Source organism: Leucoraja erinacea, unplaced genomic scaffold (genome assembly GCF_028641065.1).
Source record: "Leucoraja erinacea ecotype New England unplaced genomic scaffold, Leri_hhj_1 Leri_77S, whole genome shotgun sequence".
Lineage (NCBI taxonomy): Eukaryota > Metazoa > Chordata > Chondrichthyes > Rajiformes > Rajidae > Leucoraja > Leucoraja erinaceus.
In genome coordinates this window covers 261,153-285,706 of record NW_026576707.1, presented here as the reverse complement: position 1 = coordinate 285,706, position 24,554 = coordinate 261,153, and the positions used below count along the sequence as shown (strand labels likewise).

Sequence of the window (24,554 nt, the reverse complement as noted above, 5' to 3'; positions counted from 1 at the left end):
TGAGGTTTTTTTTGACACATGTACCTGATTATGAAGTGGAACAATGACATTCTTATTTGGTGTATGTTTATGATCATTAGAAACATGGAAAAATAGGTGCAGGAGTAGGCCATTCGAACCAGCACTGCCATTCAATATGATCATGACTGATCATCCAAAATCAGTACCCAGTTCCTGCTTTCTACCCATATCCCTTGATTCCGTTAGCCCCAAGAGCTAAATCTAGCTCTCGCTTGAAAACATCCAGTGAATCGGTCTCCACTGCCTTCTGTGGCAGAGAATTCCACAGATTCACAACTCCCTGGGTGAAAATGTTTTTCCTCATCTCTGTCCTAAATGGCCGGCTCCTTATTCTTAAACTGTGACCTCTGGTTCTGGACTACGATAACATGGGGAACATCTGACCTTTCTGTCCTGGGCCTCCTCCATTGTCAGAGTGAGGCCCTGCGCAAATTGGAGAAATTTACACCCCAGCGGTATGAACATTGACTTCTCTAACTTCAGATAGCCCTTGCTTTCTCTCTCTCTCCATCCCCTTCTCCTTCCCAGTTCTCCCACTAGTCGTACTGTCTCCAACTTCATTCTATCTTTGACCCGGCCCTCCCCTGACATCAGTCTGAAGAAAGTTGTCAACCCAAAATGTCACCCATTCCGTCTCTCCAGAGATGCTGCCTCACCCGTTGAGTTACTCCAGCATTTTCTTTCTACAATGGGGACCATTTTTCCTGCATCTAGCCTGTCATTAAATGCAACAATAATGGCAATAACGTATAATAAATTATTTGTTATTCTCAGTAAACTAGACAATGATAGTGTAAAAGTTGCACAGTGGATAGAGCTGCTGCCTCGCAGCGCCAAGGACATTGGTTCGATCAAGTGTGGAGTTTGCATATTCTCCCTGTGACCTCATGGGTTTCCTACGGATGCTCTGGTTTCCTCCCACTTTCCATAGATGTGTGCGAGTTTGTAGGTTAATTGGCCTGTGTAACTTTCCCCAACTGTGTAGGGAGCGGATGAGAAAGTGGGATAACTAGTGTGAATGGGTGGTCGGCGTGGAGTCTGTGGGCTCAAGGACCTGTTTCCATGCTGTATCCCTTTAGCAAGAAATTAGTATGTAGAGCAAACATAGTAGTGCAAGGTCTGCTCTTGATCCTGGTGGTTATGGTTCTTAGACTTATTGTGACACCTTTGTTGTGCCATCATTCACCCATATAGTGGATCAGTTTCAGTGATTTAAGCTCAAAATTAACTTCTAAATAGTGTCTTACATTAGGTAGATTGAATTCCATTCAAAGTTTTCAATGAATGTGACGGGGTGGAAGATTGCATCTCTCACGTGGTCCGCCCTGTTTTGACTAATGCAATCAACTCAACGTGCACAAACGGAAGATGAAATAGAACAAGTTGTCCAACAACTTTAGGCTGTGCACGCCACACGAAGGAAGAAGAAGTGAATGTGACACTCCCTCCAATACGATGGTAGCAGCAAGATAAGAGCTTGGCCAGGACGGCTTGGGTCTTTGATATTCGATGGGTGGAGAAGTCAGTGCTTGTTATGGACCAAGGCTCAGTACCAGTCAGACAGGATCTTAATAAAGGGAAAAACTAATTAGTTTTCCTATTGTTCTCTGTTGTTAATCGTACTTGGTGATTTGCACCCCTGCTTCGGGCTAATTGCTCAACCATAAATTTTTGCCTGGTTGTAATTGTTGACATAGTTGTCTCCGGATCAGAACGATTTTAGTTTTAGAGATACAGCGTGGAAACAGGCCCTTCGGCCCACCAAGTCTGCATCAATCAGTGATCCCCACACACTAACACAAGCCTACACACACTAGGGACAATTTATTCTTATACCACGTATACAAACCCAAGCCAATTAACCTACAAACCTGTACGTCTTTGGAGTGTGGGATGAAACCGAAGGTCTCGGAGGAAACCCACGCAGGTCACGGGGAGAACGTACAAACTCCGTACAGACAGCACCCATGGTCGGGATCGAACCCGGGTCTCTGTCGCTGTGCATCTATGGATGTGGATTGAGTGTGTTCAGTGGGCTGGTACCTAGTATCTATAGTAGTAATGGGCCTGTCCCACTCGGCGATTTTTTTTTGGCGACTGCCGGCATCATTGACTGACGTATTAGGTCACCGGAAAATACGCGGCATGATGACATATGAGTTTTCTCAAGTGACGCAACATTTTTTTGCCGCTGCTGGATTTTGAAATGTTCAAAATCTTTTGGCGACACTGATAAGATGCCGGCAAAATCGCTAAGTGGGACAGGCCCTTAAGACACTAAAGCACTGTTCGAATTAGTGTCATATTCACAGAGAGAGCACCTTGATTGAATTGTTGCACCCATCTCAATCTCCCTAATGCACTATTTGGGAATTCATTTTGACCTTCGACCAGTGCCACTGAATCTGATCCACTGCATGTGTGAATTGTGGTGCCTTGTAAAGGAGTCACTGATAAGCCTGATGATCATTGACCTTGAATGAGTCACCTTGCTGGGTCACTTCAGAGGACTTTCAAGAGAGAGCTAGATCGGGCTCTTAAAAATAGCAGAGTCAGGGGATATGGGGTGAAGGCAGGAATGGGGTACTGATTGGGGATGGTCAGCCATGATCACATTGAATGGGGGTGCTGGCTCGAAGGGCCAAATGGCCTACTCCTGCACCTATTGTCTATTGATTGTTGAAAGTCTAGCACAGGTTGGGGAAGGATAGTTGATTTTTCGTTTCCTAAGAAATATCAGTGAACCATTTGAGTTTTTAACAACAGCCTACGAGTCGCATTGTCATGCTTCAAGACAAGCTTTTAATTCTATATATTTATTTTTAATTTGATTACCTCAATTGCCATGTTAGAATTTAAACTATAATCCCCAGGTCTTCAGTCCATGCCAATGGGTACTGGTCCAATGACTAATTAAATAAGGAACACTACTGAGCTCTGTGTGGGCAGTGTGAGCTGTATGTTACAAGTTGTCAACTCTTTCTGACTGTCTCAAAGGGCATTGAGCAGTTAATCAATTTTATATAGTGATTGTTGTTCTGTAAGCAAAAATAGAGGCCCATAACATTCATAGACGGATGCCATAAATAGAACTTAAATTACTAACTGGTTTGAAACATAGATACATAGATAATGTTTGTCTATTTATGCATAGCAAGGAACTGCAGATGCTGGTTTATACCGGATAGACACAAAATGCTGGAGTAACTCAGTGGGTCGGGCAGCATCTCTGGAGAAAAGGGGGAGGGGTGAAATTTCAGATCGGAACCCTTCTGACTGGTTCTGACCTGAAACATCACCAATCCATGTTCTCCAGAAATGCTGCCTGACCCACTGAGTTACTCCAGCACTCTGTGAAACATCACCTATCCATGTTCTCCAGAGATGCTGCCTGACCCACTGAGGTACTCCAGCACTCTGTGAAACATCACCAATCCATGTTCTCCAGAAATGCTGCCTGACCCACTGAGTTACTCCAGCGCTCTGTGAAACATCACCTATCCATGTTCTCCACAGATGCTGCCTGACCCGCTGAGTTACTCCAGCACTCTGTGAAACATCACCTATCCATGTTCCCCACAGATGCTGCCTGACCCGCTGAGTTACTCCAGCACTGTGAAACATCACCTATCCATGTTCTCTAGAGATGCTGCCTGACTCACTGAGTTACTCCAGCATTTTGTGTTTAGCTTTTCTCTATTCATGATTTGCTTGGACTAAGACTCACTGAACTCTCTGTTGGAATAACGTGACCATTTTACCATCTGGCTAGAATGTCACCCCTTGCATTTAATTCCATCCCACTACATGAGGGTATTGGCTTGTGTCTTGTCCAGAGTGGTGCCTGGGTCAAGATGTTTGAAAGAGGATGAGTTCTAAACACACTTAAATTCATTATTTCAAAAATGTAATCAATCTAAATGTATTAAGGATTTATTTCTGCAGCACTGATTTAACAGGAACTCTAACATTGCAAGTGTTTAAGAAAGAACTCTACTCCTATCACCTATGACCTTGATTGTATTTATGTATAGTATTAGCTGATCTGATTGAATGTAATGCAAAAACGGCGTTTCACTGCACCTCAGTACAGGTTGAATCAAGAGAGTTTTATTGTCATATTAGACCAAGTGCAGACCCGTTGGGTCTGTTTCCCCAATGCGCGTTTGCGGGGGGGGGGGGGGAGCTGCGCCATCCCAGACAGAACAATGAAATTCTTACTTGCTGCAGCACAACAGGGTATGTATACATAGTACTTTTCAAATAATATAATAAGTAAAAAACTAAACTAAAACAAAAACAATTTGGGAATCATTCATGTTTAAGAAGGAACTGCAGATTCTGGAAAATCGAAGGTAGACAAAAAATGCTGGAGAAACTCAGCGGGTGAGGCATGGAGTGAAGGAAATAGGCGACGTTTTGGATCGAGACCCTTAAGTGTCTAAGAAAGAACTGCAGATGCTGGAAAAATCGAAGGTACACCCTTTGGGTCTCGACCCGAAACGTCGCCTATTCCTTCTCTCCATAGATGCTGCCTCACCCGCTGAGTTTCTCCAGGATTTTTGTCTACCCAACATTGCAACATTGCTTTTTAATGTTGACCCTCGAGTTCCCAACCCAAAATGTCGACTGTCCCTTATTTTTGCACAAAATTCCAGCACCTGCTGTTCTTCGTGTAACCTTCACCTCTTCATGCTTTTCCCTATCTCTTTCAGATTGACCTAACAGGCCTGTCACCAGAAGAAAGATGGAGGTGAGACACGTGCGCAGTAAGGTAGGAGATAGAGGCACTGGAGAAGGTGCGAAAAAATTGACAAGGATGATTCCAGAGCTGAAGCTAGGAGCTTGTAGGGGGTTCCCAATGTTGGGGGAGTCCAGAACCAGGGGTCACAGTTTAAGAATAAGGGGTAAGCCATTTAGAACGGAGATGAGGAAACACTTTTCCACACAGAGAGTTGTTAGTCTCTAGAATTCTCTGCCTCAGAGGGCGGAGGAGGCGGGTTCTCTGGATACTTTCAAGAGTGAGCTAGATAGGGTTTTTGAAGATAGCGGAGTCAGGGGATATGGGGAGAAGGCAGGAACAGGGTACGGATTGTGGATGATCAGCCATGATCACATTGAATGGCGGTGCTGGCTTGAAGGGCCAAATGGCCAATCCTGCAGCTATTGTCTGTTGCCTATTGTCAAAGGTTGCAGGGAAAATGGGGTTGAGAGAGAAACATAGATCAGCCATGATTGAATGGCGGAGTAGACACGGAGGACTGAATGGTCTATTTCTGTTCCTATGATTTGTGATAAGGAAAAATTGTGCTTTGATAAGGTAAAGCAAAGTTGTTTATATTCCTGGGAATCCAAATTGAGAGGTTTGTTAATGTAAAGTACTGCTCGTGCATTAAATAAAGCTGAAGTTATTGGTCTCCCAAATGTTCCAATGGGATTGGGCAGGAGAGTAAAACATTTAATGTATTTAAATAACTGTGAAGTAGTTTATAGATGGATCTTTGTCAGGGAGATAGCGTGACCTGAAACTGGAAATGCTGGAAGAACTCAATAGGTGCAGGAGTAGGCCCTTCGAGCCAGCACCGCCATTCAATGTGATCAGTACCCCAATCAGTACCCCTGACTCCGCTACCTTTACGAGCACTATCTAGCTCTCTGGAGAAAACCCGTGTGGTCGCTGGAAGAAGGTACAAACTCCTCACAGACCACCCGTAACCAGGATAGAACCCGGGTCTCTGGCGCTGTAAGGCAGCAACCCTGCCACTGCCCCACCGTGCCTGCCTCGGCTGCAGGTGAGGCAGTGTTTGCGGAAAGAGCAACAGGTCATGTTTTGGCCACGAGATCCTTTATCCGAACTGAAGAAAGGAACAATTTAGTTGCGGCAGAGCAGGTGGAAGCGGGCGATGGGTGGACTTAGCACAGCGCAGGCACAGTTGGTAGAGCTGCTGCCTCGGTGCCAGAGACCAGGGTTCAATCCTGATCTGGGTGCAGTCCATGTTATCTCTGTGACCGCATGGGCTTCCTCCGGGTGCTCTGGATTCCTCCCACATCCTAAAGGCGTACGGTTTTATAGACAATAGATGCAGGTAAACGCACACCTCCAAATTCAGGGACAGTTTATTTTCAGCTGTTATAGACAATAGGTGCAGGAGTAGGCCATTCGGCCCTTTGAGCCAGCACCGCCATTCACTGTGATCATGGCTAGTCATCCACAATCAGTACCTAGTTCCTGCCTTCGCCCCATATCCCCTGACTACGCATCTTTAAGAGCTCTATCGCCGGAGCGGCAACAGCGGGGGGTTCGGGAGCTCCCCCGACCACGGGAGGACAACAGAGGAGGACGACTGAATTTTTGGAGCCTTCCCTCACAGTGGCAATTTGATCCTGCTGTGTGGGGATGTCTGTGTTAAAAAAATACTATCGTGTCCTGTGCTCTTTATTATTTATTTGTATGGCTGTATGGCGACCACACATTTCACTGTACCAATTGGTACATGTGACGAATATATGTATCTTGTAACTCTTGAAAGCATCCAGAGAATTGGCCTCCACTACCTTCTGAGGCAGAGAATCCCACAGATTCACAACCCTTTGTGTGAAAAAGTGTTTCCTCATCTCCGTTCTAAATGGCTTACCTCTTATTCTTAAACCGCGGACCCTGGATCTGGACTCCCCCAACATCAGGAACATGTTTGTAGTTTAATTGGCCTCTGTAAATTGCCCCTAGTGTGTAGGGAGTGGATAAGAAAGTGGGATAACATAGGGCTATTGTAAATGGGTGGTCAGCATGGACTCGGTGGGTCGAAAGGTAGATGCTATATATCCAAACTAAACTAAAGAGACTTTGAAATAATGTGGCTGTTAAGAGGCAGTTAGACTCTGTTGACATGGGTACAGTAGATGCTGAGTCTTGGGCATAACCAAGTGCTGGAGGGACTCAGCAGGTCAGGCAGCATCTGTGTAGGGAATTTGACCAGCTGAGATTCTCCAGCACTGTTTTACAGTAGCAAAACACTGTTGCCGATGCCGTGCAGGCAATATCATACAAATGATAAGCGAGGGTGGGGCAGGCAAAACTGGCCAGTTTGTATTCAAAGAAAAAAGTAAGTAGTAAGGGAGTCGTGTAGTTGAGGAAGATTTGATGTTAAGGTCAGCACGCTGCAAACATGACCAGACCAAGGATGAGGTTTTGTTCAGAGATACAGCATGGAAATGGGCCCTTTGGCCCACTCAGTCCATGCCGACCTTCGATCACCCGTTCACACTCGATCTGGTTATAGACAATAGGTGCAGGAGTAGGCCCTTCGAGCCAGCACCGCCATTCAAACGTGATCTTGGCTGATCATCCCCAATCAGTACCCCGTTCCTGCCTTCTCCCCATATCCCCTGAAACCGCTATCTTTAAGAGCCCTATCTAGCTCTCTCTTGAAGTATCCAGAGAACCGGCCTCCACCGCCCTCTGAGGCTGAGAATTCCATCGATTCACAACTCTCTGTGAGAAAAAGTGTTTCCTCATCTCCGTTCTAAATGGCTTACCCCTTATTTTTAAGCTGTGGCCCGTATCTAGTTTTGCATTCGCACTCTACACGCTAGGGGTCAATTAACCTACAAGCCTGCACATCTTTGAGATGTGGGAAGCACCCGGAGCACCCGGAGGAAACCCACAGGCTCCCAGGAAAAACGTGCAAACCACACCCAGACAGCTCCCAAGGTCTGGATTGAACCCGAGTCTATGGCGCTCTTGAGGCAGTGACTCTAGCAGCTGTGCCACCCACCGTCACGTTTCCTGAACTTGCATTGGGCAGGAGGCCACAAAAAGATGGTGTCAGAGTGTCAAGGGTTATAAACGTGGGGTCATTCCGATGGACTAAGTGTAGGTGCTCTACAGAAGTCACCCAGTCTAGCATTGGTAGATTAATGAATGAATTGTCACTGACACCAGCATGGAGTGATAAACCTTGTTTTACTGCTATCACATTGAATTGGCTTGAGAGGGCCGAATGGCTTTCTCCTGCAGATATTGTCTACATCCAGTCAAATCATAGTATACATGGTGCGACCACATTTGGAGTATTGTGAGCAATTTTGGGCCCCGTATCTGAGGAAGGATGTACCAGCGACAGACACAAAATGCTGGAGTAACTCAGCGGGACAGGCAGCATCAATGGAGAGAAGGAATGGGTGACGTTTCGCGGTCGAGACCCTTCTTCATACACATTTCTAACAACCGTCTCAACATCTTCACTCTCCTTACCTACTCTAACCCGCCCCCCCCCCAAATGTACAGCCCACCGCTCACTCTGCAGCAACCCCGATGTTATTATTTAAAATCCCTACACAAGGATGCACTAGCATTGGAGATTGGTCCACAGGAGATTGATGAGAATGATTGAGTTAACGTATATGGTGAGCGTTTCACGGCACTGGGCCTGTACTCACTGGAGTTTAGAAGGATGAGCGTGGACCTCGTTGAAACTTGTTGACTAGTGATAGGCCTGGATGGATGTGAAGAGTAGACACAGAATGCTGGAGTAACTCAGCGGGACAGGCAACATCTCTGGAGGGAAGGAATCTATGATGTTTTGAGTCGAGACCCTGACCCTTCTTAGGGAGAATCGTATGGATTCTTATGGATATGGAGAGGATATTTCCACTAGTGGGGGAGATTAGGACTAGAGGGCACAGCCTCAGAAAAAACCATTAGAAAGGAGATGAGGAGGAATTTCTAATTTTTCTCACAGAGAGTGGTAAGTGTGGAATTCTCTGCCTCAGAGGGCGGTTCTCTGGATGCTTTCAAGAGAGAGCTAGATAGGGCTCTTAAAAATAGCAGAGTCGGGGGATATGGGGAGAAGGCAGGAACGGGGTACTGATTGAGGATGATCAGCCATGATCACATTGAATGGCGGTGCTGGCTCGAAGGGCCGAATGGCCTACTCCTGCACCTATTGTCTATTGAATTTCTTCCTTGAATTTGATATATTAACAAAACGTTGTCAGAGAATTGTGGAATCAAAATTAAACTTCTAAACAGATACATGTTTAATTTGCAGTCTAATGCCACCAACTGTTGAGTATTTTCAATATTTTCTCTTACGATTAACATGGTTTTGGGGAAAAGTTAAAGGGTTAAGGAACCAAGGCGTGTTCACGGAGTTAAGACACAGATTGATTAGAAGGAAAGGCAGGCTTGAGGGGCTGAATGGGCGTGTGTCCCTGTTTACAGCGCTGTGCTTTGTTTCAGGGTGGAGCATGCGCGGATGCATGCCAAGCACCGCGGGCACGAGGCCATGCACGCCGAGATGGTGCTCATTCTCATCGTTACCCTGGTAGTGGCACAGATTCTCCTAGTCCAGTGGAAGCAAAGGCACGCCAAATCCTACAACGTAAGTGTGGATTCATATCTCATTCTCTGCTTCAGTCTGTGCCTTGGGGAGTAGATCCTCTCCTTGGGAGGAGGTGAAGCGCAAATGTGTGGCACAGAGTTGCTGCCTTAAACCACCCGACACCTGGGTTCGGTCCTGACTACAGTTAACAGTTTAGTTTATTGTCACGTGCACCGTTACAGTGAAAAGCTTTCGAAAAGACTACAGCTGCTGTCTGTACAGAGTTTGTACGTTCTCCCTGTGAACTGCGTGGGTATTCTCCGCGATCTTTGGTTTCTTCCCACACTCCAAAGACGTACCGGCTAATTGCTTGGTATAAATGTAAAATTGTCCCTGGTGTGTGTGTGTAGGATAGTGTTAGTGTGTGGGGATCGCTGGTCGGTGCGGATGGTGGGCCGAAGGGCCTGTTTCCACCAGTGACGTGCGGTGAGATCAATGGCTGGGGAGGCACTGGCTAGTATCAGTGGCCCGGCCCTCCCTGTATTGATCACCGTGTCTCCCCGAGGAGAGAGAGGGGTGGAGCCGTGGCTGGGATGGAGGGATAGAGAAGAGGAGGGAGGGTGAGAGAGAGAATGGAGAGAGAGAGGGAGGGAGAGAGGAGAGAAGGGAGGGAGAGGGAGAGAAGGGAGGGAGAGAGAGAGAAGGGAGGGAGAGAGAGAGAGGGGAGGGAGCAAGAGAGAAGGGAAGGAGAGGGAGAGAAGGGAGAGGGAGAGAGAAGGAGAAGGGAGAGAGAGAGAGAGAAGGGAGAGAGAGAAGGGAAGGAGCGAGAGAAGGGAAGGAGAGAGAGAGAAGGGAGAGAGGGAGAATGGAGAGAGAGGAAGGGAGGGAGAGAGATAGAGAGAGAGAGAGAAAATGAGAGAGAGAGGAGAGAGAGAGAGAGAGAGGGAATGGGGAGAGAGAGAAGGGAGAGAGGAACGATGGCACGTTATAACCCGCAGCCGTCCTATTCTGACCGCCGCCGAACCCCCCCACCGCACCATTGCACCCTTCTTCACGGCAGCCCAGTGATGTCTCGGCTCTGACAATTCGAGGGATCTAACCGGTAACAACACTAAGAGCAGCCACGACACTCAGGCCCTGGGGATTTATCTGCCTTCAGTCCCAACAGTTTACCTAACACCATTTTCTGACTACAGTGGATTCCCTTCAGTTCCCCCCTCCCACTAGATCCTCGGTCCCCTGTTAGACTCTATTAGACTGATCGACCGGGCTACAACTTAATCTAAAGAAAACCTTCCAGTGTGAAAGATAGATGGGATGTATATAGGATTGAACCTGGAAAGATGGTTCTTACAGGGCCTTTATAGATAGAGCCAGTGCTGCTGAGGTTTCCTTTGATTAGAAAGTACACGTCAATGGTAACGGTAATCCCTGGAGCCTTGTTCCCGTGAGGCACAAATTAGGAAACAAGGTTGAAGATAGAGTGTTGGAGCGAGGGAACCAGATGTTTACTCTCAATCCTCAAGAGACGTCAAAGTTTCTCCCACTCCTATGATTTTTTTTCCCTCCCCCTAGACAATAGGTGCAGGAGTAGGCCATTCGGCCCTTCGAGACAGCACCGCCATTCATTGTGATCATGGCTGATCATCCCCAATCAGTACCCCGTTCCTGCCTTCTCCCCATATCCCCTGACTATCTTTAAGAGCCCTATCTAACTCTCTCTTGAAGGTATCCAGAGAACCGGCCTCCACCGCCTCTTGAGGCAAAGAATTCCACAGACTCACAACTCTGTGTGGAAAAAGTTTTTCCTCATCTCCATTCTAAATGGCTTACCCTTTATTCTTAAACTGTGGCCCCTGGTTCGGCGCTCACTCAACATCGGGAACACGTTTCCTACCTCTAGCGTGTCCAAACCCTTAATAATCTCATATATATAATCGGGTTCCCGATGTTAGGGAAGTCCAGGACAAGGGGTCACAGCTTAAGGATAAGGGGGAAATCCTTTAAAACCGAGATGAGAAGAACTTTTTTCACACAGAGAGTGGTGAATCTCTGGAACTACAGAGGGTAGTTGAGGCCAGTTTTTGGCTATATTTAAGAGGGAGTCCCTTGTGGCTAAGGGGATCAGGGGGTATGGAGAGAAGGCAGGTACGGGATACTGAGTTGGATGATCAGCCATGATCATATTGAATGGCGGTGCAGGCTCGAAGGGCCGAATCCTATCCTGCACCTAATTTCTATGTTTCTATATGTTTCAATAAGATCCCCTCTCATCCGTCTAAACTCCAATGTATACAAGCCCAGCCGCTCCATTCTCTCAGCACATGACAGTCCCGCCTTCCCAGGAATTAACCTGGTGAGCCTACGCTGCACTCCTTCTTGCTATTGAGGGAGTGCAGCATAGGTTTACAAGGTCTGTGAACTGGTGTGTCTTATGTACGCTTGGCCAGGCCGACCCTGCGATGTCACCCGGACCACAGACCTTCACATTCAGATCAAGATACCTGCACTACAACAACTGGGACTTGGAAATGGTGCCAATCTGGAGACTCTCTTTCTGCTGACTCGGTGTACCACTATAAAATTGCTGTACAATTTTTCGGCATCTGAGACATTAATACGCATCTAAGTGCTTATGTATAGAGATACTTGTATTGAAGTTAGACACAAACTCTGGAGAGAAGGAATGGGTGACGTTTCGGGTCGAGCCCGAAACTTCACCCATACCTTCTCTCCAGAGATGCTGCCTGTCCCACTGAGTTACTCCAGCATTATCGCTTTAAACCGCATCTGCACTTCCTTCATACATGTACTGAGCTGTGTACAAAATGAATATCACTGTACCTCGGTTCAAGCGACAAGTTAAGTATCATACCATAACACTGACTCCTAAATGCTGAGCATTGTGTTCATGACCATAATCAGACTTTATTAGCCAAGTATGTATTGCAACATACGAGGAATTTGATTTGCATTCCTGTCATACAATAAAGATCAACAGGACACACAAAATACATTTTAACATGAGCATCCACCACAGTGACTCCTCCACATTCCTCACTGTGATGGAAGGCAAAATAAAGTTCACTCTCCCCCTTTGTCCTCCTGCGGTCGGGGGCCTTGAGCCTTCCGTTGACGGGTCGATCTTACTCCGGTAGCTGGCGGCGGGCCTCCTCGTCGGGGTGATCAAGCTCCTGCATCAGGAGGGGGAGGGAGGGGTGAAATCTCAGCTCCCCCGAGCTGGGCGATCTACCCGGGGTCGGGTCTTGTCGAACGTCGTGCAGCTTCTTGAACTTCCCGACGGCTGCGAGCTCCTTGATGTTAAAGTCCGTAGGCTTCGATCCCCGGCAAGTAAGTCCACGGCCCCGCGGTGGGGCTCAAAGTCAGTCCTGAGCAAGGCCTCCAACCACGATGTTAGGCCGCAGAGCGACCGGAGATACGAACCGGAAAACAATCGCATCTCCGGCAAGGTAAGAGACCGGGAAAAAGTTTACCCCCCACTCCCCACATAAAACAATCCAGAGAATATTAACACAAACTTTTAAAACACACTAAAAATAACAACAACAAAAAGACGAAAAGGACAGACAGACTGTAGGCGAGGCTGCCATTGCTGAAGGCGCCACCCGGTGGTAAGTTGTATCAAGAGCGTGATGCTAAACCTGTCTCTGATCTCCTGCAGATGGTGACACTGTTCCAGATGTGGGTCGTGCCGATCTATTTCACAGCCAAGCTGCATTGGTGGAGGTTCCTGGTGATCTGGGTACTGTTTTCGATTATCACGGCCTTTATTACGTTCCGAGCCACACGGAAGCCACTGGAGAGAACGACACCCAGGTAATGTAGGAACAAGGAAGCGCTGATGCTGGTTTACAATAAAAATTAAAAAAAAGACAAAGTGCTGGAGTAACCCAGCGACTCGTGCAGGATTCCGGGAGAAAATCTATGGTGTAGGCCATTCGGCCCTTCGAGCCAGCACCGCCAATCAATGCGATCATCCCCAATCAGTACCCCGTTCCTGCCTTCTCCCCATATCCCCTGACTCCGCTATCTTTAAGAGCCCTATCTAACTCTCTCTTGCCGAATATCCAGAGAACCGGCATCCACCGCTCTCTGAGGCAGAGAATTCCACATACTCACAACTCTCAGAGAAAAAGTGTTTCCTTGTCTCCGTTCTAAATGGCCTACCCCTTATTCTTAAACTGTGGCCCCTGGTTCTGGACTCCCCCGACATCGGGAAGTTTCCTGCCTCTAGCGTGTCCAAACCCCTAACAATCTTATACCTTTCAACAAGATCCCCTCTCAATCTTCTAATTTCCAGAGTATACAAGCTCAGCCGCTCCATTCAAACAGGCCCTTCGGCCCACCGGATCCGCGCCAACCAGCGATCCCCGCACATTAACACTATCCTACACCCACTTGGGAAATTTTTACATTTGCACCAAACCAATTAACCTGCACATCTTTGGCCTGTGGGAGGACACCAAAGATCTCTGGGAAAACTCACGCAGGTCACGGGGAGAACGTACAAACTCCGTACAGACAGCACCCGAAGCTGGGGTCGAACCCGGGTCTCCAGCGCTGCATTCGCTGTAAGGCAGCAACTCTACCGCTGCGCCACTGTGACCATGATGTTTTGGGTTGGGACCCTTCAGGCTGATTGTAGGGGGGGAGAAGAGAGAAAGCTGGAAGAGAGAGTGGTAGGACAAAGCCTGGCAGGTGTAAGAAACCCCCTGAATTTGGTGGTATGTGCTTTTGTGTCTTCTGGCTGAGGGGAGAGAAGGCAATGACCAGGGTGCGAATGGCCCTTGTTGATGTTGGCTGCTTCCCTGAGGGCAGAGGCATTCCCAAACCAAGCTGTGCAGCATCTGGATAGCGTGCTTTCTACGGTGAATCTGTAGAAGTTGGCAAGCGCTGTTGGAAAAATGGCAACTTTAGTCATCTGGGGAAGTTGGTGCCATGGTGTGTTTTCTTGGCTATAACATTAGACTAGGTGCAGGAGTAGGCCATTCGGCCCCTTGAGCCAGCACCGCCATTCAATGTGATCATGGCTGATCATCCCCAATCAGTACCCCGTTCCTGCCTTCTCCCCATATCCCATGACCACTATATGTGAGAGCCCTATCTAGCTCTCTCTTAAAAGTATCCAGAGAACCGGCCTCCACCGCCCTCTGAGGCAGAGAATTCCACAGACTCGCCACTCTCTGTGAGAAAAAGTGTTTTCTCGTCTCCGTTCTAAATGGCTTACTCTTTATTCTTAAACTGTGGCCCCTGGTTCTGGACTCCCCCAACATCGGGAACATGTTTCCTGCCTCTAGCTTGTCCAAACCCTTAATAATCTTATATGTTTCAATAAGATATCCTCTCATCCTTCTAAACTCCAGAGTGTACAAGCCCACCTGCTCCATTCTCTCAGCATATGACAGTCCCGCCATCCCGGGAATTAACCTTGTAAGCCTACGCTGCACTCCCTCAATAGCAAGAATGTCCTTCCTCAAATTAGGGGACCAAAACTGCGCACAATACTCCAGGTGTGGTGTCACCAGGGTCCTGTACATCTCGGGCTGTGTGCAGCAGGAGCTCTACCAACTGCGTCATTAAGCCGCCTGCAATCAATATGAAATGATAACACCCTCGGTTGCTGGCCCTTTGATGGTTTTGTTTGAACATTGAATTTCAGAGGGCATCAATTTGCAGAATGCTCTGTTGGTAATTGACCCTGGCCACTCCCGAATGCGTGGGTCAAAGGAAGTGTTGCATAAGAACAGGCCCTTCAGCCCATTGAGTCCACACTGACGATAGACACAAAAAGCTGGATTGAACGGGTGCCTTTTTTTTAGTCGAGACCTTTCTTCTCAGTGTGTTGTCGGGGGGGGGGGAACCGTTCTTCAGTCCGAGAGGCGACTTTTTCCATGTCGCTTCTCCGCCTCCCCTCTAGCGGCCTAATAGCTTGGATTGGAGCGGCCTTTCCCAGAGTTGGGCCCAGAGCTTCAGCAGCGGGCGCAGCGTGGACTTTTCCATAGCGGAGCGGGGCGAACCCTTGCCGGGGGTCGCCAGAGAGGAGTGCTCCGATCGCTGGCATGGTGACTTTGGCATCATGGGGCTGTGGTCTGTGGAGCTTTTAGCCGCGGGCGGGGGCGTGGACTTACTGTCTGTAGTCTGGGATCCCTCACCGGGGATCACCGGCGAAGAGCTCCGACCGCCAGCCTGTGGCCTATAACATCCTGAAGCCGCGGTCTCCGGTAGGGAAGTGCCGATTCGGGTCCTCCACGCCGCGGAGTGTGTTCGACCGTCCCGACTTCGGAGTTTGGATCATCCCGACGAGATGGCCCGTACATCGGGCTGTCCGTAGCGGCGACTACAGAATGTTCGTGGCCCCGACCACGGGTGAACAAAGGAGGAGGACTGGCTGAACTTTGTAGCCTTCCACCACAGTGAAGAATTCTGTGGTGGATGTTTATGTTAAATCTTATTGTGTATTGTGTGTTCTTTTTAAGTGTATCGCTGCTGGCAAATTCATTTCATGTGATGAATAAAATTGACTTTGACCAGACTAATCGGAGAAAGGGAAATGACAGATATAGCCGTTTATATAGAGAGATAAGAACAGATGAATGAAAGATATGCAAAAAAAAACGATGATAAAGGAAACAGGCCATTGTCAGCTGTTTGTTGGGTGAAACGAGAAGCTGGTGCAACTTGGGTGGGGGAGGGATGGAGAGAGAGGGAATGTCCGGTGTTACTTGAAGTTAGAGAAATCAATATTCATACCACTGGCCAAGTTTGTGTTTGGCCTCTCTCTGACAATGGAGGAGATTTAAGGGCCTGTCCCACTTGGGCATCATTTACGTGTAATTTACGCAACATCATTTACGTGTCACGATGCGTGCGTGGTGACGTAGGCAGTAACGCACGGTTGCGTGCGGCGCCCCAGGATTTTGGGATGTACAAAATCTTTGTGACGCGCAGATGGCGCCCAAGTGGGACAGGCCCTTTAGGACAGAAAGGTCATTGTGGGAATGAGAAGTGTTTAGAGATCAGGTAGGTGCAGGCGGGTCGGTCCGCACTGACCATCGATCACCTGTTTCCGCTACTTCTATGTTATCCCACTTTCGTATCCACTTCCCTACACATTAGCGGCGATTAACAGTGGCCAATTAACCCAAAAATTCGGCACGTCTTTGGGATGTGGGAGGAAACCGGAGCTCCGAGAGGAAACCCATGCGTTCACAGAGAGAACGTACACGCAACAAAAGCTTTTCACTGAACTTCGGTACACGTGACAATAAATTAATCTCCACACAGACAGTACCCGTGGTCAGGATCGAACCTGGGTCTGGCGCTGTGAGTCAGTGGCTCGACCCGCTGTATCACTGTGCTCCACTCTTCGCATCAGATTTTCTGAGGTAGACAAAAATGCTGGAGAAACTCAGCGGGTGAGGCAGCATCTATGGAGAGAAGGAATAGGCGACTTTTCAGGTCGAGACCCTTGAACTTGTTTTCTGAGCTTGTTTTTGTTTGATGTCCTGCCTTGCACATCGTTTAACTGCTTGTGCTTTTCTTTTGGTTGCAGGCTGGTTTATAAATGGTTTCTTCTACTTTACAAGCTGAGCTATGCCACTGGAATAGTTGGATACGTTGGAGTAATGTTCACCCTTTTTGGTATAAATTTATTATTTAGGTAAGAGCATTTACTTTTTTTCTTTTTAAAACAAAGAAACAACTAATTCCTGCTTGAAGTGATGTTTTAATAATTCATATGGGTGAGGTGTTTGTTCATGGGAGAAGTGAATGGGGGATCCTGGGCCTAAAATGATCACGGTGAGGTGAGGTGCATGATAAGATAATGCTGGGCCTGTGTCCTGGAATTCCTCAGTAAAGCCTAAGTTATAAAACACAACACAGTCAACTGTGGGATTTGAAAAATGTATATAGTTTAGTTTATTTTTAGAGAAACAGCGTGGAAACGGGCCCTTTGGCCCACCGAGTCCACGCCGACCAGCGATTCGGGTGCAATGCTTTCAAGAGAGAGCTAGATAGGGCTCTTAAATATAGCGGAGTCAGGGGATATGGTGAGATGGCAGGAACGGGGTACTGATTGTGGACGATAGGCAGTAGGTGCAGGAGTAGGCCATTCGACCCTTCGAGCCAGCACCACCATTCAATGTGATCAAGGCTGATCATCCCTAATCAGTGCCCAATGTGATCAGCCATGATCAAAGTGAATGGTGGTGCTGGCTTGAAGGGCCGAATGGCCTACTCCTGCACCTATTGTCTATTGACTAACAGTATCCTACACATACTAGGGATAATATACAATTTTACCAAGCCAATTTGTCTACAAACCTGCACATCTTTGGAGTGTGGGAGGAAACCGGGGATCCCGGGGCAAACCCACGCAGGTCACGGGGAGAACGTACAAACTCCACTCAGACAGCACCCGTAGTCAGGATCGATCCCGGGTCCCTGGCGCTGTAAGGCAGCAACTCTACCACCGCACCACCGTGCCGCCCCAACAGTGTTTATATTAATCATGATAAAAAATGAATTACAATTAAGAGATTGGACTGTTATATTGGATACGAAGGGTTTATATTGGCTGTGGGCCAAATGCAAGCAAATGGGATTAGTCCAGCACACATACTTGGACGGCATGGACAAGATGGGCTGAATGGCCTGTTTCTGTGCCGTGAAGCGCTATAAATCTCTGTGAAGAATACTAGTTGTTTTTAAATATAACCATATAACCATATTACAGCACGGAAACAGGCCATCTCGACTCTTCTAGTCCATGCCTCCCCTAGTCCCATACACCTGCGTTCAGACCATAACCCTCCATACCTTTCCTGTCCATATAACTATCCAATTTATTTTTAAATGATAAAAACGAACCTGCCTCCACCACCTTCACTGGAAGCTCATTCCACACAGCCACCACTCTCTGAGTAAAGAAGTTCCCCCTCACGTTACCCCTAAACTTCTGTCCCCTAATGGGGAAATTCAAGTATGCAGACATTAGAATTACAAGCTCGCAATTAGATAGTTGATTACATTTAGTCACAATTAATCACAAGATTAAGTTTTATGATCGCAAAACATATCGATCATTGTTCCATTGTCGGCACATTTAACAATTAAACACACTTGTCCCTGTCTTGTGTTAAAGTAAATGAGATTAAAGTAGCCATTGATTTTTTTAAAGTAGGGTTGATGACGGACTTGAATCTAATTGTGGAATTGTTTTTTGAGAGAGACAATTTCAAAGTGCATTGTGCTGGATTTCAATTAAGACTTATGTACGAGAAAACTCTAAACGGCACTTTTTAAGACAAAACTGCGGATGCTGGAAAAATCGAAGGTAGACGAAAATGCTGAAGAAACTCAGCGGGTGAGGCAGCATCGATGGAGCGAAGGAATGGGTGACATTTCGGAGACTTCAGTCTGAAGAAGGGTCTCGACCCGAAAGATTGTTATGGGTTTGGACACGCTAGAGGCAGGAAACATGTTCCCGATGTTGGGGGAGTCCAGAACCAGGGCCTACAGTTTTAAGAATAAGGAGTAAGCCATTTAGAACAGAGACGAGGAAACACTTTTTCTCACAGTGAGTGTGGAATTCTCTGCCTCAGAGGGCGGTGGAGGCGGGTTCTCTGGATGCTTTCAAGAGAGAGCTAGATAGGGCTCTTAAAAATAACAGAGTCAGGGGATATGGGGAGAAGGCAGGAACGGGGTACTGATTGGGGATGATCAACCATGATCACATTGAATGGCGGTACTGGCTCGTAAGGCCAAATGGCCTACTCCTGCATTTATTGTCTATTGTCTATTATCATCCCGTTGATATAAACGGGATTGTGGTTCCCTACCCTACCGCTTCCAAAGTCTACAATTAGTTCCTTGGTTTTGCTGGTGTTGAGAGCCAGGTTATTGTGCTGGCACCATTTGGTCAGTCAGTCGATCTCATTTCTATACTCTGACTCGTCCCCATCAGTGATACGTCCCACAACAGTGCTGTCGTCGGCGAATTTGATGATGGAGTTCGCACTATGTCTGGCTAGATAGGGCTCTTAAAAATAGCGGAGTCAGGGGATATGGAGAGAAGGCAGGAACGGGGTACTGATTGGGGATGATCTGCCATGATCACATTGAATTTTCGAAGGGCCGAATGGCCTACTCCTGCACCTATTGTCATCAACATCAACTATACCTTCGCTTAGGTGCTGCCTCACCCACTGAGTTTCTCTAGCATTTTTGTCTAATATCTAACTGCAATTAATCACTATTCAAATTTGTTGTGATAAGTAGCTGTCAAGTCAATCACAAATTTGAAGAGGGTGAGGCAGCAACTATGGAGAGAAGGAATGTGTCCCGACCTGAAACATCGCCCATTCCTTCTCTCCATAGATGTTGCCTCACCCGCTGAGTTACTCCAGCATTTGTGTCTACCTTCGATTTTATCCAGCATCTACAGTTCTTTCTCGCCAATTTAAAGATATTAGTTGCAGTTTATTGGAAGTGCAAAGGGATATGTGAGGTTTGAAAATCTTCTTCTTGCGTATGGCGTGCATAGCCTAAAGTTGTAGGACAACTTGTTCTATTTGATCTTATTTGATTGCACACGTGTAGGTCGCAATCGCCCACCCCAGGTTAGAAAATGTCACATTGGTAGAGTACTTGGGCCGCCCGCTGACGTTTTTGCCCTTCTGCACTTCATTCCATTTGATGCGCCTGGATGGTATCCACGCATGTGTAGGAAAGAACTGCAGATGCTGCTTTAAATCGAAAATAGACACAAAATGCCGGAGTAACTCAGCAGGACAGGCAGCATCTCTGGAGAGATGAAATGGGTGACGTGTCTGATCTGAAGAAGGATCTGGGCCCGAAACGTCACCCATTTCTTCTCTCGAGAGATGCTGCCTGTTCCGCTGAGTTATTCCAGCATTTTGTGTCTCTTCGTATCAATGTGTGCCTTACCTGTTCAATTGCCTGTCTTTTTTAAATGGTGATTGTATCTGACTCCACCTCCTCTGGCAGTGAGTTCCAGTTATCAACATTTTTATTTTGTGTTTATTATTTTTTTAAACTAATATCTCCTAATCTTTAAACACATGCCTTCTTGTTTGTTCATAAGCGATAGTAACAGAATTAGGTCATTCGGCCCATCAAGTCAACTCGCCATTCAATCATGGTTGATATATCTCTCCCTCCTAACCCCATTCTCCTGCCTTCTCCCCAAAACCCCTGACGCCCGTACTAATCAAGAATCTATCTATCTCTGCCTTCAATATATCGATGGATGAACTCGCAGCACTCTGTGCCAATGAATTCCCGATGTTGGGGGAGTCTAGAACCAGGGGCCACAGTTTAAGAATAAAGGGTAAGGCATTTAGAATGGAGATGAGGAAACACTTTTTCTTACAGAAAGTTGTGAGTCTGGAATTCTCTGCCTCAGAGGGCGGTGGAGGCCGGTTCGTTGGATACTTTCAAGAGAGAGCTAGATAGGCCTCTTAAAGATAGCGGAGTCAGGGAATATGGGGAGAAGGCAGGAACAGGGTACTGATTGGGGATTATCAGCCATGATCACATTGAATGGCGGTGCTGGCTCGAAGGGCCGAATGGCCTACTCCTGCACCTATTGTCGATTGTCTAATTCCACAGATTCACCACCCTCTGACTAAAGAGATTCCTCCTCATCTCCTTCCTAAAGGAATGTCCTTTCATTCTGAGTGTGACTTCTGGTCCTAGACTCTCCCACTAGTGGAAACATCCTCTCCACGTTCACTCGAATCAGGCCTTTTAATACCCTTTGTTCGATACAATATTTGTGTGATTAAAAACATTTTGTTGCAATGAATTAGGTAGGTTAATTGGCCAGTGTAAATTGCCCTGTGTGCAGAATCAGGGGGCTATTAATGCGAAAGTGAAGAGGATTAAGTTGTTTTAGTGTCAAAAGACAATAGGTGCAGGAGTAGGCCATTCGGCCCTTCGAGCCACCACCACCATTCACTGTGATCATGGCTGATCATCCCCAATCAGTACCCCGTTCCTGCCTTCTCCCCATATCCCCTGACCGCTATCTTTAAGAGCCCTATCTAGCTCTCTCTTGAAAGTATCCAGAGAACCGGCCACCACCGCCCTCTGAAGCTGAGAATTCCACAGACTCACAACTCTCTGTGTGAAAAAGTGTTTCCTCATCTCCGTTCGAGGTGGCTTACCCCTTATTCTTAAACTGTGGCGCCTGGTTCTGGACTCCCCCAACATCGGGAACATGTTTCCCACCTCTAACGTGTCCAAACCCTTAGTAATCTTATATGTTTCAATACGATTGCCTCTCATCCTTCTAAATTCCAGAATATACAAGCCAGATGTCGGATCATTATGAATGACAGGGAGCAGAAGGATCTGTTCCACTCTGTGAGACCATGCTTCTAAATTCATGATTAATTCTACAAAAGACAACCTATCTGTGATTAATGAAAATTAAGTCCTAATTATGGAAGAAAGGTCTAATTGTTATCTTGCGTTAGATTAGGTAAAAATCATGATTAATAGCAAGGTTTAATCTTTCAATTATAAAGTAGAGTACTTAATCATGAAATTAAAAAATCAATGAATCAAGTAAATGAACTGTCATGAGGTTTTGAATGAATGAATGAATGAATGGATGAATGAATGAATGATTGAATGAATGAATGAATGAATGAACGAACGAACGAACGAATGAATGAACGAATGAATGTATCTCTTGTCATTGCACATGGTACAACAAAATTTAAAAGTCAATCCGACGGTGCGATTCACAAGAGCAATTTTAAATATATAAGAAAAGGTAAAAATATATACATAAAAAAAATAAAAATAAATAAAAATTAAAAAAAAAAGCAATTTAAAGCAAATTAGATTAAGGAATCGGCGAATTGAGGCAATGTCAGGCGTTTAAGATTTATTGGGTTATGCAGAATGGATTCAGTCCAATAAAGTGCAAAACAAATACATTGCGCGGTTAATTCCCGGGATGGCGGGACTGTCATATATTGAAAGAATGGAGCGACTGGGCTTGTATACTCTGGAGTTTAGAAGGATGAGAGGGAATATTATTGAAACGTATAAGATTATTAAGGGTTTGGGCACGCTAGAGGCAGGAAACATGTTCCCAATGTTGGGGGAGTCCAGAACCATAGGCCACAGTTTAAGAATAAGAGGTGGGCCACTTAGAATGGAGATGAGGAAAAACGTTTTCACCCAGAGAGATAGAGATATGGGGAGAAAGCAGGAACGGGGTACTGATTGGGGATGTGTTCAAGAAGGAACTGCAGATGCTGGAAAATCGAAGGTACACAAAATTGCTGGAGAAACTCAGCGGGTGCAGCAGCATCTATGGACTTTGTCTGAAGAAGGGTTTTGGCCCGAAACGTCGCCTATTTTTCTTCGCTCCATAGATGCTGCTGCACCCGCTGAGTTTCTACAGCAATTTTGTGTACCTACTGATTGGGGATGATCAGCCATGATCACATTGAATGGCGGTGCTGGCTCGAAGGGCCGAATGGCCTACTCCTACTCCATTGTCTATTGACCCATCATGTATGGTTAACTAAAGATAAGTCAGTAGTACCAAACTTTAAAAGTATATGCAGGCTTCCAATTGTTTGCTCCTAGAGTCATGCAGTGTGGAAACAGGCCCTTTGGCCCAACTTTCCCATACTGGCCAACATCTACACTTGTCCTACCTGCCTGCGTTTGGCCCATATTCCTCCAAAGCTGCCCTATCCATGTACCTGTCCAAATGTTTCTTAAACGTTACAATAGTCCATGCCTCAACCACCTCCTCCAGCAGCTTGTTCCATACACCAGTATGACTCATTACATTCAGTGCCCTCCATAATGTTTGGGACAATGACCCATCATTTATTTATTTGCCTCTGTACACCACAATTTGAGATTTATAATTGAAAACATCACATGTGGTTAAAGTGCATCAATGTTGTGCCAATGAAAGTCAAATAAGCCATTATGAGACTGAGAAACAAGAATAAAACTGTTAGAGACATCAGCCAAACCTTAGGCTTACCGAATCAACTGTTTGGAACATCATTAAGAAGAAAGAGAGCATTGGTGAGCTTACTAATCGCAAAGGGCCTGGCAGGCCAAGGAAGACCTCCACGACTGATGACAGAACAATTCTCTCTATAATAAAGAAAAATCCCCAAACACCTGTCCGACAGGTCAGAAACACTCTTCAGGAGTCGGGTGTGGATTTGTCAATGACCACTGTCCGCAGAAGACTTCATGAACAGAAATACAGAGGCTACACTGCAGGATGCAAACCACTGGTTAGCTGCAAAAATAGGATGTCCAGGTTACAGTTTGCCAAGAAGTACTTAAAACAGCAACCACAGTTCTGGAAAAAGGTCTTGTGGACAGATGAGACGAAGATTAACTTATATCAGAGTGATGGCAAGAGCAAAGTATGGAGGAGAGAAGGAATTGCCCAAGATCCAAAGCATACCACCTCATCTGTGAAACACGGTGGTGGGGGTGTTATGGCCTGGGATTGTATGGCTGCTGAAGGTACTGGCTCACTTATCTTCACTGCTGATGGTAGCAGCATAATGAATTCTGAAGGTGTATTGACACATCCTATCTGCTCAAGTTCAAACTAATGTCTCAAAACGGGGTACTGATTGTGGATGATCAGCCATGATCACATTGAATGGCGGTGCTGGCACGAAGGGCTGAATAGCCTACTCCTGCACCTATTGTCTAAAACTCATTGGTCAGCGGTTCATTCTACAGCAAGACAATGATCCTAAACATACTACTAAAGCAACAATGGAGCTTTTCAAAGCTAAATAAATGGCCAAGTCAGTCATCCGATCTGAACCCAATTTAGCATGCCTTTTATATGCTGAAGAGAAAACTGAAGGGGACTAGCCCCCAAAACAAGCATGAGCTAAAGATGGCTGCAATACAGGCCTGGCAGAGCATCACCAGAGAAGACACTCAGCAACTGGTGATGTCCATGAATCACAGACTTCAAGCAGTCATTGCATGCAAAGGATATGCAACAAAATACTAAACATGACTACTATCATTTACATGACATTGCTGTGTCCCAAACATTATGGTGCCCTAAAATGGGGGACTATGTGTAAACACTGCTGTAATTTCTACATGATGAACCCAAAATGTATAAAAATGGCCTTTACTAAAACC

General features: G+C 46.4%; 1 protein-coding gene across 2 annotated transcripts in view; it reads left to right on the top strand.

Moving 5' to 3' along the window:
• Positions 1-24,554, top strand: part of LOC129694734 (E3 ubiquitin ligase Rnf121) — a 48,643-nt gene that overhangs the window by 598 nt on the left and 23,491 nt on the right. Inside the window, exons 2-5 of one of the 2 annotated variants that reach the window (XM_055631485.1) lie at positions 4,737-4,774; positions 9,263-9,404; positions 13,027-13,181; positions 16,918-17,025. In XM_055631485.1, coding sequence (XP_055487460.1) covers positions 4,737-4,774; positions 9,263-9,404; positions 13,027-13,181; positions 16,918-17,025 — 443 coding nt within the window. Of the gene's footprint in view, positions 1-4,736; positions 4,796-9,262; positions 9,405-13,026; positions 13,182-16,917; positions 17,026-24,554 lie in introns of both variants that reach the window. The other variant, XM_055631486.1, reaches the window with a different exon arrangement.